General features: G+C 35.6%; 1 protein-coding gene across 8 annotated transcripts in view; it reads right to left on the bottom strand.

Moving 5' to 3' along the window:
• CACNA2D1 (calcium voltage-gated channel auxiliary subunit alpha2delta 1) overlaps positions 1-18844 on the bottom strand; it is a 419572-nt gene that overhangs the window by 67373 nt on the left and 333355 nt on the right. For all 8 annotated transcript variants that reach the window (XR_012838476.1, XM_075771894.1, XM_075772138.1 and 5 more), the window contains exons 11-12: positions 18516-18674; positions 13359-13463 (exon numbers count right to left, since the gene is read on the bottom strand). Coding sequence is in view for 7 of the 8 variants with exons in the window: in XM_075771894.1 (XP_075628009.1) it covers positions 13359-13463; positions 18516-18674 (264 nt within the window). In the remaining variant the exon portion in view is untranslated. The remainder of the gene's footprint in view (positions 1-13358; positions 13464-18515; positions 18675-18844) is intronic.

Below are 18844 nucleotides of genomic sequence, written 5' to 3'. Positions count from 1 at the left end.
AATAAAATGGGGCATAACCCATTTTCTTACTCAGGCCATGAGGGCAAGTGGAACAGCATGGCTCACATCTCTACGGGTAAATTATGTTGCCTTCCTCCCTGCCTGTCCCACCCCCTATATTGGGTGATCTCATCATAATGTCTTCTGGGAACAGGCCCTGGCTTGTGCCCCCCCAGAATGGAACCCAGGCTTTGTTCAAAAGAGTTGATAGCCACAGGCCAAGATCCATACTATTGGGTCTGTTAACAATTAAACAGTGTGGATAATTGTGGACATTTCTCCAGCCTGCACCCTGGTCTTGGATTGGTTATTAGTACGGATACAGCGGAGTGATTCACATGTAAGAGTAAAGCTGGTTTGATTGTGACAGATTGAGCAGGGCTCACTCTTTTCCAAATGACTGTGACAGTGGTACCTCTAATCTTCTAAATGAGAGTTCAATGCTCAGATAAAAGAGGTCTGAGTTCCTATTTCTCAGTCTGAGCAAATTCCACTGCTCTGAATACCAGGCTCAAGAAAGTTCAGAAGTTGGAGATTTAGGCTTTCGTATGTGTCTCTTAGACTGCCTACACATTTTGCAGGGTTTGAAACCTCATCAGATGCTAAGGTTGTGAAGTTTTAAAGATCTGGAACTCAAAATGCAGAATTCACAGTTTTATATCAAGTTAGGAAACATGAAGAATGGCATGATACACCTACAGAAATGTATCAAGTTGTGTTTTTGATACTTATGACTACTTTGGGATCTGCCTCTTGATTTGGGTACTCTCTGAAAATATGTGTAGACTTGGGGAAATTGGGGAGAAAAACCCACACAGGAAGCAATAAGAGTTTAGCTCTTAAGTATTTAGGTGCAAAGATAATAGCAGGCTGGACATCTTTTAATTTATAGACATGAAGAGAATATGAATGCATTTGATAAAACACCTACTCAAGTCTTTCCATAACTGACCCTCTATGTTCTGATTCAGCAAGGCATTTAACCATGCAAGTAATCCCCTTGACACCAATGGAAAAATGCTCTAATTGAGGCACGTGTTTAAAGACTAGTAGGCACTACTTTTCTAGACACTTATGCACAGTGAATTATTTCTCTCAGACTTTCCATGTATATTTGCAGTCTTCTCTATCATTAATATCTTTCATTCACTACAATTCAACTGCAAACTTCAAGCTGCAATGCTAACTTACGAATTCATAGTCTAATTATAGTCTGTGTAATTATAGTCTAATAAAGAAAAGAAATAATGACACTCTAAAAATTAGCTCACATTACAATTTAATGTTAACCCTTCTTCTATCTTAAAATAAAAAGAAAAATTAAGTTTGTTATATATTAGGAGATTATTGGAGAATCTCACTTACTTTGGATATGATTCTATACTGATAATATGGGCCCAAAACCATTTAATGGTCTTAACATATTTGGAAAATAGATCCAAAAACACTGATGTGTGGTGTAGTTATACACTATTACTCTACAAAAGGAACTAACAACTGAAGATTATACCTGATACCTTCATAACATATGCATACAATGAAAGCCGCGTGTTCCCTGAAGAAGTCTTTAAAGTGAATGTCATGAATCTCTGAAACATGTTTTGAGAATTGCAAAGTGTTTCAAAAATTAAAAAAGTGGTTTCATCCAGCTTCTTTGTTTCCTCAGAAAGAAAACATGCCTGCTTGAAAACGGGCATATTTTCTAGTGCAGAGGTTGAAAACACTATTATGGTTAACATAATGAAAAAATTCAGAATTATCACTCTCACAGAAGTACGAAAAATATTCATTCAGTGACACTGTTCTACATCTTCTTAGTGCCACCTTGTGGAACCACAGCAACTCATTCCTTACTCACTAAAGGGCCAGCACATAGTGCCCCTTCCTCCTCTGCCATACGCCTCAAACTAGCAAGGTATAAATACCCTATGATACCTACTAATCTACATCTGCTAAACTAATTATAATTAGATAGATGGACCACTGATTATGTGATCCTTTAAGTCCTTACCTAGTTTAGACTTAATCCTTGATGAGCCGGAAGTATCACAGAAGTACAAGCGTAATTATTCAATTCTGTATGTTCACAATAACTTAATGTAGAAATATTACACGACAATGAGGATGCTATGTCCTCTGTACTACACTGTCTCCACAAATAAGGTGAAGTTTTTAATCTCAACATTTGCCAGGTGTAGATATGAATAGGCTGTTTTATTAGCTTTTTGCAGTGTTAGTTTCAAGAACAGTGGGAAGAAAGAGAAAAGCTGTGCTTTCAAAAACACCAGTAGGACTTCACAACAATGTGCTTGAATTTAAATTTGAGTCAATCTGGCTGAGTCTACCTTGCCAAAAATTGGGCCTTGACCCATTCTCCAGCCTCGAGACTAACTGTGGCAGCAGAACCCACAGACATGCATGGGAGCTGGATCATTGCTCCTTCCCTCTTCCCCCTTCCTCGCTGCCCCGGGAGCAGCCCCAGCACCTTGTCTGGGAGCAGGCCAGTTGGCAGAGGCTGAAAACCTCTGGGTTTAACTAACAGTTAAACCCTATAAATGATTGTAGGACAGTGTCCAAGCCCATGTCTTGGCTCCATGTCATTTACATAAATTTAATATATAAATTTACATAAATTTAAATATACACCATGTAATTTACATAATTTAAATAAATGGTGCTTTGAGACATTTAGATTAATATGATGTCTCCGATACAGTGTAATGCAGTTGCTGTGTGTGTAGCTCATCCTGCTGAAAGGCAGAGACGGATTTTATCTAGAAAAATCCCAAAATAGTCTTCAAGTAGTCTTCTGTGACGCTGATTTGTGGCAGTAGCTCTGGCTCAAAGGATGCCAACACACTGGTTGCTTCTGTGATTTCCACCGAAAATACTGTCCTCACTGGACCACTCTACATCACCTCGGAACTAAATGTGAACCCCTTGGTTTGGATCAGGTGATCTACCCAACTCATCCTGTCTCCCAGTCTTCAGATGAGGAAATTACACTGTTATCTTATTAACAATTCAGTTGTTGAATGTTTTACTTTGACTACCCAGGTTCTATTTACTCAGTTGATTTGTTTCCTTCCTTAGTTATATTAATAACTAAGTTTCTTTGCTGAAATGAAAAACAATTAAATTCCTCCTTTTCATAAGCTACTTCTCCCTGACACTCAGCATTTAGCCTTCCCTGAAGAAAAAGTTTGTTTTGTTTTGTGGTTTTTTTTTTCCTAGAGTTCCTTGTAAATTTGATGGCCCACATCAGGAACCAGACAAAGGAGTTGACAAAGTAATTCCCACTGTAAAGCATTTTAGGCGTTTCTTTGATAGTCAAAACAACATTTCAAGGCAGCTGAGCAGCTGGAAAGGACCAGATAAATTAGAGATATTTACTGTTCACGTTGTGACACTAAACCTTTTTTTTTCCTTATAAGCCCTGGGGAAGAAATATTACAAATATCAGCTAAGGATGTAAAGGAATATTTAATATTCCAATGAATATTTCAAACACTTTTATATTTTATATTTTTTATATTTTTTTTTTATATTTCAAACAATTTTAATCGGTACTCCACCTTTTTTCTTTTCATGCAAATAGTCTTTGTTTGAAAACAGTATACTAACTATCCAGTCTGTAGAGTTTGTCCCTCCATTTTTCACTCACTCCCATTACTGCAGTTCTTGAACAGCATGGAAAACACTGACCGAAACTAAAAGGTGGCAAATGCCAAACCGTTGTATTAGAAGAGAGAAAAGGACAGGGGGAAAGGGAAGGGCCATCGGAAATTCTCATTTCCAGCAGAACCCATTTACAAGAAATCTTCCTCTCTGGAGTTATCAGTTATACAAAGTTCATGTCTAATTTTACAATGGCCTGATTTTCACAGGAACATGAAACTTCCAAATGAAAATCATTTAGTGAGCTTGAAAAAGGGTATGCTGGCTGAACAGGTGAAGGGACTTTTGCCCTTGTTCACATACTGTTTCTTGGAGACTGACCTGGGAACAGAGCAGTATCTTCAGATCACCTTAGAAGAGAGAGATTTAGGGATGAAAATGCTTCAAGTTTGGTTCCCTTTTCTTTTTTTAGTGGGAAAAAATATTAGTAACTACTGTATAGCACTGGAAACTCAGCATTGCCATACAGGGCTGTGCTCAGGGCAACCTGACCTTGTCTCTGCTTGCAGGTAAGTCGTTCCATTAGTGCTACAAGCAGGTACTGATGATGCCTGCTGTCAGCAACTGGCGACTGTCCTAGCATGGCTGAAAGACCGAGTCGTATGTGCAATCATGCAATGGAGAACATCCTTCACAGTTAGCAATTAATGCAATCACTGTGCACGCTCACTCGTAGTACTTCTTGCCAAACTGCACCTGAAATCTCAGGACTGTCAGATGTAAATTTTGCACTCACAATGGCTGAGAGAGCAGAGACAATGTACGCTAGTTAAATCACACTTTAGGCTACAAGATATAAACTGTTTTTCAGTCTATGATGTGAGATAAATGAATTTTAATAATTTCTCACAAAGTCTGTCTTTTTAATGAAAAAGAAGAAAATAAAAAAAAGATCTTCAGCCTTACTTATAAATATGCTTCATACAGAGAAATTTATTATAGACAAAATATTGCCTTAGAGGATTTTGGTTTCCTCTTTGTTTCTGTTTTCAAATAAAATAGCATCTAGACTAAGTTTGCAACAGAAATCATTGAGGGTATCATTGTCTACATGTAGGATTGAGAATACAATATGGCAAGTCTGCATTATACAATTCATCACCTGCAAAGAGGTGGCTTCATAAAATCATTTGCAAATAAATCAGATTCTTTTTTTTTTCAAAACTTCCATTTAAATAAAGTCAGAATTATTAAAAAAAAAACCAACACAAAAAACCAAACAAACCACAGATTTGCAGCTTGCACTCCAGGTGCTTTGGTCAGTATAGATTCAATGTCTTCTTTTGCACATGACTAATAATGAGATTATGAAGCACAGAATTCCCATCTAAGCCTCAGCGAACACTGAATACATAATTTTGAATGTGATACAAGGCTAACATGAATATGACTTCAACTAAAATTACTGATTTCAAATAGAAGCTGAATATAGAAACAGAGGAATGGAGATACATAATAGACTGAGAATTCAAAGACTGCATATGGGGGCTGATTCTGTTCTGAAAAATAGCAGATTTATTTTTTTTTTTAATTTTGTGGTATTTTAATCTGGTTTTTAATAATAAGGCCTATAAAAATGTTTTTGAAAACCTCAAGAGAATATAATTAAAATCTCATATTTGAATGTCATTTTCCATAACCATGGAAGTACAAGATTGGAAAGTCAGCTTCTCATTCTTCTCTTAAAGACAATTTATTCTGTACAGCACATTCAACTCTGCATATTACATTCTACCCTGTATAGTGCCAAAGATTAAAGAGTGTGACTGTGATTTCCTGGACATGACAGAGCAAGTTTTAGCCTTTTCTTTGAGACTAATCAGGGTTTTGAATCCAAGTCACTTTCTAAGTCAAGACTGGGGTATTTTTTATTTGTTTCTCACCACAATACGCATCCCTTAATTGAAAGGTGAATTTTTTCTTGCTTTTTGTCAAAACTGAAATATTTTTTGAAAAATGCTATACAAAAAGGCCTTCTTAATTACATATAATAATTTCTACTCTTGATAAGATTTCTCAAACAGTGTGCCTCCATCTCAAGTATTGATATTCCCTCCTAAAACCCAACCCTTCCTTACAATGTCTGCAGCAATCTAATACATTACATTTAAGTTGCACAGGGTTTCTACTTGCTCAAGTGAAGTTTACAGTACACCTACACTTTTGCTTTCTCATTTCCCATTTCATATCCCTTTCCTCTGTTGTACTTCTTGAATATATAAACACATATTTCTTGTTATCTGAATGGACTGTAACTTTGTTTCTTGAAATCTTCATTTCCTTCTTAACCTGTCATCTGTTTAGGCGGCTGCATGCATACATCTTGTGCTACCATCTGCTTGTTTCAGCTGTTCCCTTATTCTCTTGCCTACTACAGAGATTCCCACTCTGTAACTTCTCCCTTTGAGTCGCATTATAAAGCCTTCTACGTATTTCCGTCTGCTTTTTCCACCAGTGCATCAGCAAATCTTTTCATTCAAAGATGATGTCCCATCTGATCTGAAACAATTCCATCTACTAATGAACTAATGCTCAGCTAATGCTCAACACCAGTTGAATAAATATAGCATTTAGAAACTAAGATTTCTATCAAGTTTTGCAGTCACTTAACAATATTTCTTTAAAAAAAAAAAAAATCAGTTGTGCTAGCTTAGTTACATTACTTATTCTATTAAGTGGACAAATTCTGCAGTTTATTGCCAGAAAGTTGCGCTTTTATACCAATGTTGTAAAGTTAACCTTTGGAAAACTCTAGACTCAGTGAATACACAAATGTCAGAATTGTGACTATACAGCATGTAAATTTATAGAAAAGTAATTCTTAATCTTCATAATCATACTTTTTTTTTTTCTTGTGTTCAGTTTTGCTTCTTTATCTGTAGAAACCAATTCTGAACTTTTAAATTTCTCCACTCTTATGTTGTTAAATTAATGTCATTTGTGAGTCTCTTTTGTATGGCACTTACTTAAAGCAGAACAACTTATACCTTCTCTGTCTATAGCTGCACTCATAGTTCTTATTTACTTACAGCACTTCCTTCAAGAAACACCAGAAGCATACAAAAAATTGTTTATAGCTTTAATTATATAGGTTATAATTATACAGGTTCATGCAGATAAAACAATATGATGTGAGACACAATTCCTGAATTGCAATGGGTTAGGAAAATTTCTTATTCTAGAAGATGCCAAGAATATTTAGATTTATTTTGGAACTTTAAGGAGGAATTAACTGAAAATCTAGAAGAACGATCTTTTGAGTGAAAGATCAGGAAGTGATTTTTATTTTGAGGAAACAAGGATAAAGAAACAGACTTCAACACAATCAGAGAACTAGCTACATGAGTTCTGTTGGAAGACAATCTAAAGAGCAAAGAACTACAAGAAAACTAGCAATTCATGAAGAGGAATATATTAAACATACAAGAAGAAACTGTCTAATGTAATGCAAGACTAAAAATACTTAGAAAAATAAAACACAGAAACTGAAATTGAAGGTTACCTGTAAAAAAACAGCAATTAGGACCAAAAAGATTCCAAGCAAAGCAAGAAAGAAATATTGTTCAATAATATAATGTAGTTCCAAAAAGGCAAGTTATTTCTGTGAAATAACTTATTACCTAAGTGCTGCATGAAAAAAAAAGTCATAGAAAATACTCTGTTCTTTTGATACCACTAAAGTTTCTCTAACTGTTCCAGAGCATGTTTTAAGAAATTTATATACATTATATATAATAGGGGTAATAATAAAGAGTGAAAATTATTTAAGATACAACTTAGGAGAGCTTGAAAGAAATTATTGTGTTTAGTTGAAAAAACAAAAGTTGAAAAGAAAAGTTGGATGAGGATGACAACATAAAAATGGTTTCCTAAAATGTAAGAGGAAATTATGATGAGAATTAACTGTTCTCTGTAATGAACGTAAAAATGAAAAGAAAAAAAAAAAAACCTCTAAGCTTATTTTGCCTTAAGGAAATTTAGGGAAAGCTTTCTAAACAGGTAGGTGTTGAAAAAAAAAAGAGAGAAGTAAATACCTAAGGAGGCTGTGGAATTGGGTACTTTAAAGAAGAGGTTACATAAACATCATTGGCCTAGGTATTAAATTGCTCATTGCAGAAAGTCCCAGTCCTCCAATTCTTCACACGGCATTTCACTGCAGTCCCAGATTCATATGAATGAACGCACAGTTAATACACAGGGAGAACCAGCCAGGACAAACCTTCTGATGTCTAACCTCAACCAGTTATGCCATATGTAGCACTTTGTTTGTATAAATAAGTAAATGCAGTCTGATTTTCTTCCTTTCATCCCAAAACAAACATAATGTGCTTTCTATATTAAGTGATATCCTATCCTTGTTGCTTTGATTAATCATTTTATGCCATCTGCAGCATCAACCTCTATGCGATACCCTGAATCAATCACTATTAATGTAGTGGGTTGGAACTGAAGATCAACAAAAATAGAAGTATCAAATATCCCCTTCCATGCCAAGTTTGAAGGAAATAAGCTGCCTTTGGGGTTTTATGTAACAGATACGCATGATTCTATTATGACCGATAAGGTTACTTTTCAACAAAGCTATATTAAAACTTTCATTAGCTTTCTGCAGTTCTCAACACCATTATGTGGATTTTTATCTCGTACAGCAGATAAAAATGCCATGTGGTAACCCAGACGGATTCATGCTTATAACGAAACAGCACCCCAAAGACAAACTCAGTATCAACACGTATATACGTGTGTGTCGACACAGGCATGAAACGGCTCTTTTGCATGCAGATCTTCTTCCTAAAATAAACCCTCCTCTGCCCTGCTGCACTTTCTGCTGCATCTCCCAAGCCTGCAGCAATCTTGCCCAACAAACGAGTGTACCTACATAGAACAGCACAGGGGATGTGATGGGCGAATGGAAAAGTAGGTGGGAAAGGGAGAAGAAATATCATGGATATGACTTCCTTAGTGAAGCCTTTAAGAAAAAACGTAGAGGTGATGTTATATAGTCTAAAGGCAAAGGGGTCAGGGAATGACTTCTGGAAACGCTGTGGCCAACTGCTCTAATCCAACAGCTTCGTCCAGCCATGGACACATGGTAGCGGTATGTCAGCTGAGGAGATGCTTGCTGAAAGGACAGTATACAGACATTTTTGAAAAAGAGTATCCTAAAACCCACTGTACTCTGATTCCTAGTGGGGGAATAGGACTTCACACACCATCACGTAGCTGTGGTTCAAAATTTAGCTTTATGGGGAAAAACGTGTGCCTAATATCATAATGGGATAAAACTGAAGAAAAAAAAAAAAAGACATGTTATTGCATGGACTTACACATTTATTACCTTAAATAGCTTAGTATTGTGTAACTTGACTATTACTGAAGCATATTTGGATAATGAGTGTCACAGCAGGACGACTGCTGATATGGGATATTTGAATTCATTAATGTAGTGACATTAATCTGTGTTAAGAACCCAGAAGCTGGGACAATGGATATGTTGCAAGCTCTTCATTAATAAGTGGAGCTAAGAAAGAGGCAAAAAATAGATAATTTGCCCTAAGAATAAGATATTTCTTCAGTGAGCACTCTAATAACATAGTTTCCACTTTTACTTTGAAAGAAAAATGAATGGATTGTGGAATTTATAAGTACTGACCCAAGTTTCACCCAGAATATTTTAGCTTCACCAGTTGTGCATGTCATAGTACATAGAATACATTAAAATTAACAGCTGGAAGATGACACACTCTTAAGACAGAAGTGATTAGAAAAGAAGCCAGAGAGCCAGTTTAACCAGCTAGCTGAAGATTTCTTCTAGATGGGATTTCCTGTACCATCACTCCAAGAAAATTCACAGCACAGGGGGACTGTCAGGAGGAATGAGAAATATCTTAGTGTCTGGTTGTCTAAAGATCACAGAAGGCTAATGTAGAGAAAGCTGGAGAACAATCTACAATCCAGAAAGCTTAAGAAATGGCTTAAATTTTATCTATCAAACTATGTGACGTGCCATTCAGATAGAAACCAGAATTTTGCTCGGTTCAACCCTTAATTTAATTACTTTCTGTTATATTCTGTGTCACAAGTCTATCACACACAGAAATGCAAGAACTGTTGGGGTACACTTTGACAGCTGTTCAGTTCTATTCAAAGATGATACTAGTATTGAGAAAGATGCTGTTTCTGTGTTCAGCTCTTTAAGTACCCCTAGGAAATTACATTCGTTCAGTCTGACACCTAATGAGAATCCCATGGCTACCCCATGTGGAGATGTCATGGGCTTTTCCAATGGTCATTTCTAGCCAGGGCTAACACTTTCAGCCTTTTCTAGAATGATTCATACACCATTGCCTAGACTAACAGTTTTCTTTTTAGTTTTACTGATTTGAATTGTGCAATAATGGATTCAAACCAATGAAGAAAATGGTTCCCTCCTTTGATAATGACAGTAGGAGGTATTTTTCTTTTAGAAGAAAATTTTGCAAGTGCTTTCTCATTGATATTTCATTTTATCATTCTATGGACATGCTGAATGTATCCCATTTGGAAGAAATCACTGCCACTCATAAGCTTCCCAGTGGAGTTACAGCAAGCTGCAGCCTTCTCCCATAGGAAGTCTATCATTGTAGCAGTTCTGTGCCCACCACACACAGATATTTTTAATGGAACTGAGATGTTGGAAAACTTCTCTGCGTACCATTTCTTCTCAAATGATATTGTCAGAAAAATCCACACAAAATGAGGTTTGAAGTTTCCTAGCATGATAGAGGTTTGTGTAGGTCACACAGGTAGGATTGATCTGACCCCTCAGCTGGAGGAGAACCATAAGTTGGGTCTAGGAAATTTCAAACAACTGAAAGTGCATGAGGTATGTTTAAGGTCTTTTCCTACTCACATAAATTGAGCAATCCTTCAAAACACAGATTTCAGAGTGCACAATCTGCCCCAAAGAGCTGTTGTTAGTTTTCTATTTTTAACCTGAATTCAAAATTCTCAGGATGGAGAGCAACTACTGGGCCTCCTTTTCAATTACATTTCTATTGCTATCTTCAGTGAAGCCATCTGTAGTATGAGTGCAAATAAAATTTAAATTTACCACCCCCATTACTGAAATTTAGCGCGTGTGTGGTATTTCACACATTTAATGTGAGTGTCTCAAATGTCACCGTAAAGGTAAACATGCCAGTTTTTAAATATCAGGCACAGCATGTAGTTGCAATCTGTGATAATAAAATCTGGCTGTATAAAAGGAAATAGTCATGCAAAGGTGAAACACAACTCTGATTTTCCACTTCAAACTAGGAACGTTCTTCAAAATTGTGTTACACAAGTTTTATAATAACCCTCATATTCATACTGTAAATGATTTTTAAAGACAGAAAATTATTTTAAATATATCTGTATGCTATTTCAAACAGATTACCCCCTCTAATTTAACAGGACAATTTTCCAACCTCTAGATTCTAGGCTGCTCTTATAGTAGTTTCCAATTGTTTATTGTATTCTTTTGCTTCCTAACTTGCAGGTTGCACTAAGGGCACTGCAAACAAGTGTACTAAGTCATGTCATCTGATGGGCCGTGATTTTTCAACCATAAATTTCCCTTCAATGACAGAAGGATTGTTACTGATTGAAAACTGTAAGGAGAAAGCAAATGCTTCTTCAAATTATACCTGCATAAACTTTCTTAGTATTTCTTATATTTCCAACGTTGCCTTGGAGAAAACCAGTAAGGGATGGCATCTGGCAACCCAGTTCTTTATTAGACAAGTAACAAAATGTAAGTGCTTACTAAGATTTGAATTTGCAGATACATAGAACTTAATCCAGTGTGCGAAATTTGCCTTGCATTGCATCTGCACTGCATTTAATTATATAAGAAAATATATTTATATAAGAAATAATAAGAAATCCATCCAGTGACTGTTATCACCATTATACATTTGTTGTATACAATAAAACCCCCAAACCCTCATTCACTAGGGGGAACAAGAAAGTGAGAGTGTATTGTATTATATATAACAGTATATAAAAACTCAACCCAACCCTTGACCGTGCAAATCAACAGTACTAAAGATGCAGTAAAATAACCATTTTAAATTAGTAAATCCTACATTTCATTTATTATACTTCACAGAATAATTTATCATCATCAGGCACGATGTGAGTAAGACCACAAATCTCAGCACTACAAATCTGTTTTGTTGTTTGGACTGGATATTTTACCATGCTTTCCTCCTAACACGGCAAATTAAATGGAAAATAATAAGAAATGAATCATGGATCTTCTCCCTTATGCACGTATTTCCTTTAGCTGTTGGCTTTTGTTGTAACACAATAAAAGCTACCAAGTCCAAATTTTAAGATGAATCTCTGCATATATTTTCAGAATACAGCCATGTGTGTCACACAATGAGTTGCTATGATTTCAGTTCTTCCTTCTAATTGTCAGTTTAAAAAGTACTTTCAGCTCAGACACAAAGATTAACTAAACTCCACCATATAATTCTACGTGAAAGACTATTATAAAGCAGACAAAAAATGATTATTCAGTGTCACTAAGTGAATCACTGGTCGAGATGGAAATTGTGTCTTGCATTTCTAGTTCTCCTTTTGAAGGGATTAATTCAAACATATGAGGATATCCAGTGAAATATTTCCACTGCCTTATACATAAGCATCCATGGCAACTGTTAAAGTGTCTTGGTGAATTGTGATCTAACTGCTAACTGCTTTTTTTTGAAAAGAAAAACAAAACAAACACCCCCCCCCAAAAAAAAAAAAAACAACCCAAAACAAAACCATGTACAGGCACATCCCAAAACACTAGAAAAGGTAAATTATTAGTCATAGTGTGAACCCAGCTCATATTTAACTTTTTTTTAGAAAGTGATTAATCTTCTAAATATAACGACTTACACTGAAATGTAAGAGACAATTTACAAAGCTGATTTATTTCACACACGCGCGTGCACACACACACACGCATACAGCCATACATTTGTACATCTGTAAGTATGCAAAAGCCAGACCAGAAGTTTGATTAGATTCCAAAATTAAAATCAAAACCAGCACAAGTAGTAATCGAATCTAATCTGAACAACACAACTCATCCAGTGATTCACGTGTCAAGCCCATAATTCTGGTTGAACCACAGATCAAATTCCATCACTGGAAAGCCATCCCACTCCCAGCTAAGACATTCACAGGTATCATTAGCCTCACTGGGAAAAACATGTGGGTTTGTTCCAGTCCAAATCTGTTCAGATTCTTAACCTTAAGATGTAGTTTTGCCTTTGCCTGATGAACAAAAATACATAGAAAATATTCACAGTGAGGAGACATACATATATCTCATAACATTTAGCTACCTGTGTTTCCACTTGATAATGCAAGCATTACACAAGAAGAATGTCAATAAAGTTTAATTCTTTATGGCTTACGGTATACTTCTCTACCGCTTGACACCAATGAGTTACAAGGTGTAAAATATTAAATATATTTTATGGTCTTTTCAAGGAAAAGTTATAGATTGGGAAAGCTTTAAGTGCCCTAAGGTTCAATAAATACTTTTTTAAAAAGTGTTTCATACACATACCGAAATGCTTTCACTTCCATATTTAAATGCTCCTCTTTGTTCTGTTGTTTTTTTAATGTAGTAAAATCTTTCATATATCACTTACTTTTTTGTCTTCATTATATTTATGGAAAATTTCTTGTGCTCTTTCTTCACCACCATCCGTAAACAGCATGATAATCTTATTGCAGTTAGCTCTAGAGACACTGTGCTGTAGGAGATAGAAACAGAGGCTTCTTTTAATTTCAGGCTGTAAGGAATAACAACTGTTATATTTGATGGCTTCCATATCAACATGCTTACTACATTAACACGGTAACAGCAAAACTTCCAAAGTCTTTTAGGATTTCATGCAATGCCCCTTTCTGAATGAAAACCAAAGCAAAGCAAAGCAAAGCAAACTAAACTAAACTAAACTAAACTAAAATAAATTAAATTAAAATAAATTAAAATAAAATAAGAGTTACATATAACTCATTTCAGATGTGGCCCAACACAGGGAAATGGGGATCTGGTGGTTCCTCTCACCTCATACCCAGCACATCAACCCCACAACATTCCTCTACAGATGTTCTGCATGAGACTTGTACAGTGAGGGCCTCTAAATATTCTTACTCTTCTCTTTTCTCATCCTTACCTTTTTTCTTGTCCTTACTCTCCTTGTGGAAAGTTGGGAACAATGACTTTCTAATGAATTATGGAATACTATTTTTTTTCCTACTGGACTCCTATTCACAGAAACTATCAAGCTCACTAACCACTTAAATGTAAGTCCGGTAATTTGGGCATCTTATAAGTACATCTAAAAATTCTACCTTATAAACTTAGAAATATTTTTGCATTTGCTTTTTTTTTTTTTTTTTTGGTCAAATTGTCTTAAAATAAGCTCCATCTTCTACTTCTTTAATTCTTTCCTGGTTTTTTATTATTATTTTCTAATACACTGAAATGAATAGCTAACCTTTAGAAAAGTATTTTAGAATCAGGTTTATATAATATATCGCAGCCAAGATATGGCAAGATCTCTCCATCACCTGCTTTTCTAATTAGATTGTAACTCAGAGGTAAAGAATGGAGTATGTTCTATTATTTTTGGAGAGCAAGCCTGGAACAGAGAGAATTGAGAAGAAGCCCCTCTGACTCCTAATTCAGCAGTCAAAGTAACTAATAAAGCTACTGAGAAAAACACAGCGTGTTGTGCAAAGGAATAAAAACATTGTTTCACAGCCAGAACAATAGAGACATGAATAGGAATTTTGGCTCCTTATGAAAAGAGCCAAAGGCTCCTCCTTCGGCATTCATCTTCTTTCCTTATTCCCTAAAAGTTAAGAATCTAGGCTAAGCAAACTGTTCACGAATTCTACAGCCAGCATTCCTTGTCCTCTGTGTTGCGTACGAATGGTCCTAGTCAGACACATCTCAGTACTTCTGAGTAGTTGGATGTGACAGAGTAAAACCCTCAGAGATTCAGTAAAATAAATTCATCTTCCCCTTCCACAAGCCTGAATATTGCTGTATGAATTTACTATACAGTCAGGAGAAGAAATAGGAGGCTCATCCCTACTAAGCACCTAGTTCTCCCTTGCTTTGGTCTTTGTGACTAGCTAGGGACTTTCACCCGCCTGGCCGGGTGAGATGATCCCTCTCCCTTTCCTTACTTTTCGTCCTACGCTCTGATTTATTTCCTTGTTCTTTTGCAATAAAGAGACCGAAACACCAAAGCCAGCCCTCAAACATCAGCGAATAATCCTCAGTATTGCAGCTCCACAGTTCTACAATGCTCCCATAAAACTACAATGCAAACACTTGATTTGCAATCACTATATTTACAGATGAATAAATATTCCTCAGAGATGATTAGTATTGGTAGCTCAATATTCCATTAATAACTGCTTATTTAATCATCTGGAAAAAATACAAGTCCAAAGATTTTTTTTAACATGTAGCAGCAAATAAAAAAAATCTTGAAATCAATACGTTCTCTCCAATCTCATCAGCACACTGTGTTTCATTTGGAATTAAATAATTTACGACCATTTTTTGCTTGTGAAATATAACCTACAAGATACTGCTTTGGGCTGCAATCTTTTAGATATTAAAAAAGTAATAAAAGTAGAGTTGGATACTTCATAAATAAAGAAACTCACCTACATTTACAGTGAATTAATATATGAGACAAAATAAAATCATAAGCAAACCAAAGTGATGACAGGGAAGGGGACCAAAGCCTGGTTATATTATAAAACGTTTCTATTAATTTTAAAATGAGTGCTATTATGAGCAATGTGAACTTGAGTTAGTCTTTATTTAACTAAATCAGGATTTTTCTAGTGGCTTACTTAGCATATGCTCATACAGTATCAGAAAAATGTGGTGTTTTCTCTTTATCTCCTAGTACTTACAGAAGCATTTACTTACACTACACTATTTAGAGACTGAAGTCATGTCATGGAAAAAAATTCCAAACAATAATGGAAATATGAACATGAATAAGGTCATATCATATGACATTTTCTCACCATAAAAACTTTGTATCCTGATGAATTGGATTAACACATCAGTCTTGTACAAGGGACCAAGGGGAAGGCAGATTTACCTTTACGACACACCTTGTTTTCCCCCTGTTTGCACAGAGCTAGAGAGATACTGGCTCAGGGAGTGAATATAAGTGATTTTGCAAGGCTGATGCAGTAATTTCATAATTTTTCTGAACAGTTTGCCTCAGCAGTCCAATGGATGGCTCTGCCCTCCGATCACAGACCACAGCTGAAGAGGAATGTGTTGCCCATACAATAGCTTCCCCAGGACAAAAAACTGGTTTCTTAGCTTAAACCACAGAACAATACAAGTTGAAACTGAGTCTATGTATTCATTTTTAGCTCTCTCTCGCACTTGATAAAGGTCTTTTTTTTTTTTCCTCTTTTTCTTTCAAACAAGCAAGCAAGCCATGATCCATTCTATACTGCACCTAAAATTGCTTTTGGTTTATACAAGTGTCATATCCCTAAAAATAACTTATTCAGTGGCAGGCTGGGATTATACCTCGTGACAGGAGACTTTAGGAAAGCATTTTTCATTACGAGTTTCATGCCACTGAGGAAGGAAAAGGTAAACCAAACCAAAAATCAGCTACTCAAGAAGAGATGATTTCAGGATAACTTTTTTTGACAAATCATAGTTATTATGGTATGGGGTGGGTGGGTGTGTGTGGGGGTGGGAAAGGGAACCCTCCTGAATTTCTGAAGCTGAAGTATTATTATTTTCAAAGAAATAGAAAGTTAATATAACAAATAATGAGAAAATACTGCATAAAAATGATAGAATCCAGATTATTGATAATCAATTGAATTAGTATGTTGAAAAAAACCTAAAGTGTCTATTTCCATCTAGCAACACATGAGACAGTAATTTTTTCATGGCATAAGTGAAATATTACTTTGGTATTCAGGAAAATTGTTTGAAATAACTGTCATCAAGAAAGAGTACCCAAAACATTATTATGAAAATTTGAGCTGTTAAAAAATATTCCATTTCCATGAACCTTAAAGCAATTGGACTGTTTGAATTCATAAATATACAACTGGAAATTATCCCAAAGCATATTTTTTATTATTTGTTTAAGCCTGTATTATACCATGCTATTATATTGTTTTGTCACCAGAGTCTAGTGCTAACTCCATCACCAGCCCTTTACTCTTCCTGCCAAATGGGTATCTGGAGAGGATGACTGTATTTCTATAACCTAGTGCAATTTCTTTATTTCCTTTGATATAGACATCCACAATATCCAGCCATAATTTACAGGCTTGCAGAGATTATGTGAGGCTAATCACACCTCTGCCTCCAGTTACAAGAGAGACGCTCCCACTATGAGACTTATCTCCAATTATTTTTTTAAGCAATTTTTTTAGTCCTACAAACAAGACCACTTTGAGGCTTCCCCTGCATTCAGGTCTTCTGAATACTGCCTGTACACAAAGTACGTATCTGGTGCTGCACCAAATGTAATACCTAATGTTAATCAACTATAAACGTTATGAAGAACTTATTTGGCAAAATGTCTCGTGTCTTCCTGATTTCCTCTGCATGAGATGGCACCAATGCAGAAAAAGGGGAAATGCTCTCCAGCCTGGTCTGAAAAAGTCCAATCGCCTTTAAAATACTGTTTGCAGTTTTATATAACCATCAGCAGAGGGCACCCAATCATCTCCCCACCAAACCCCTCTGCTAACCTAAATAGTAATCTACTAAGAAAATATCCTTGAAAACATTGTATTTTCTTTTCCTTCAACAAAATTTAAGAATGTTAGAAATTTTTCAACCAGCTCTAGCCCTAAGCTACATATATAATGACCGTAAAGTGCCCTGAAGTCCAAAATCTGGCACACTGGGGGGAAAAAAATAAAGATTGTACACTGAGAGACATCACAGTTATATTAAAAAAATAGTAATAAAAAGAATACACTTGATATTTGTTAAGCTAGATCCTTAACTGCTGTAAATTGATATAGCTTTATTTACACTAAGGTGAAGATCCAATACACAGCCTTTATGAAGGTGAAAAGTAGGAAAAAAAATTTAAACTAAATGAACTATTAAAAAAATTACTAATAAACCCCCAGCATTTGTGGTAAATGGCAACCATTACTCTCAGAAAGCTAGTGCTTGGGTGCAAATTAGAAAGTATGATGTAATTAAAACATAAAAAAATGCATTTCATTTTTGAGGAAATTATTCTTTTTGTACATGAGAAAGAGAAAAGAATTAGAATACTCTCAGGTGCCTGATATTCCTCTATTAACTAAGTCATTTGCTCCCTTCTGTCCTGCTCAAGCCATGGTCGACTTGTAATTTATGACTTGTAATAAGTATGAATTGTATGAATTAACTAAACACTGCTAGGAGATCCTGTGGTAAAATTGAAACAACAACACTGTAACATAGAGCCTTCTATTTTAAAATTACCTGCAAATTAACCACTGCCACAGCTATGTGCCAACTGAGAATCACATTAAACAAAAAACTAAATGAATGAATGAAGGAAAAACAGTACAGCACACTGGAAACCAATTTTCTTCTCAAATCTTAGCAACCTGCTGGGGGATTGCAAAGAAAAAAAACATGTTATTGGGATAAATTTACTTGCTAAATAAAGGTTTGCACTTCTACCACTTAGTTACAGAGCGGAGGAGCATGCAGTGGCCATCTGAATGTTTCAGTTCTCCTTCACTTTACAGCAGAGAGAAATGACTTTCATACTTACGTTCAGCAGTTGTTCAAAAGCATAGCTAAAGCCTTTTTTGTAATCTGTAATTCCTTTAGCAGAGATTTTATAGACAGCTTCTTTCAGCTTCTTCTTGTTCCTCACATTAGCTTGGACAAGATGATTAAAGCAACTGACGTTCTGGGCATTATTGTTAAACTGTAAAATAAATTAGAAATAGTATTAAAGACAGTTAATTGTCTTTTCTAGATACTGTAGTAGTAAAGGCTAATGTTTGCTTGATCTAGGAGGTAAAGCATGTCACACCTGGATTTTCATTTCCACTATATTGAGAATGTCCAACAGTGTCTGGATATTTTGAAATTGGG

This window comes from Balearica regulorum, chromosome 1 (genome assembly GCF_011004875.1).
Source record: "Balearica regulorum gibbericeps isolate bBalReg1 chromosome 1, bBalReg1.pri, whole genome shotgun sequence".
Taxonomy (NCBI): Eukaryota; Metazoa; Chordata; class Aves; order Gruiformes; family Gruidae; genus Balearica; species Balearica regulorum.
The sequence above is the reverse complement of the archived record's forward strand: the minus strand, read 5'-3'. Positions and strand labels throughout refer to the sequence as shown.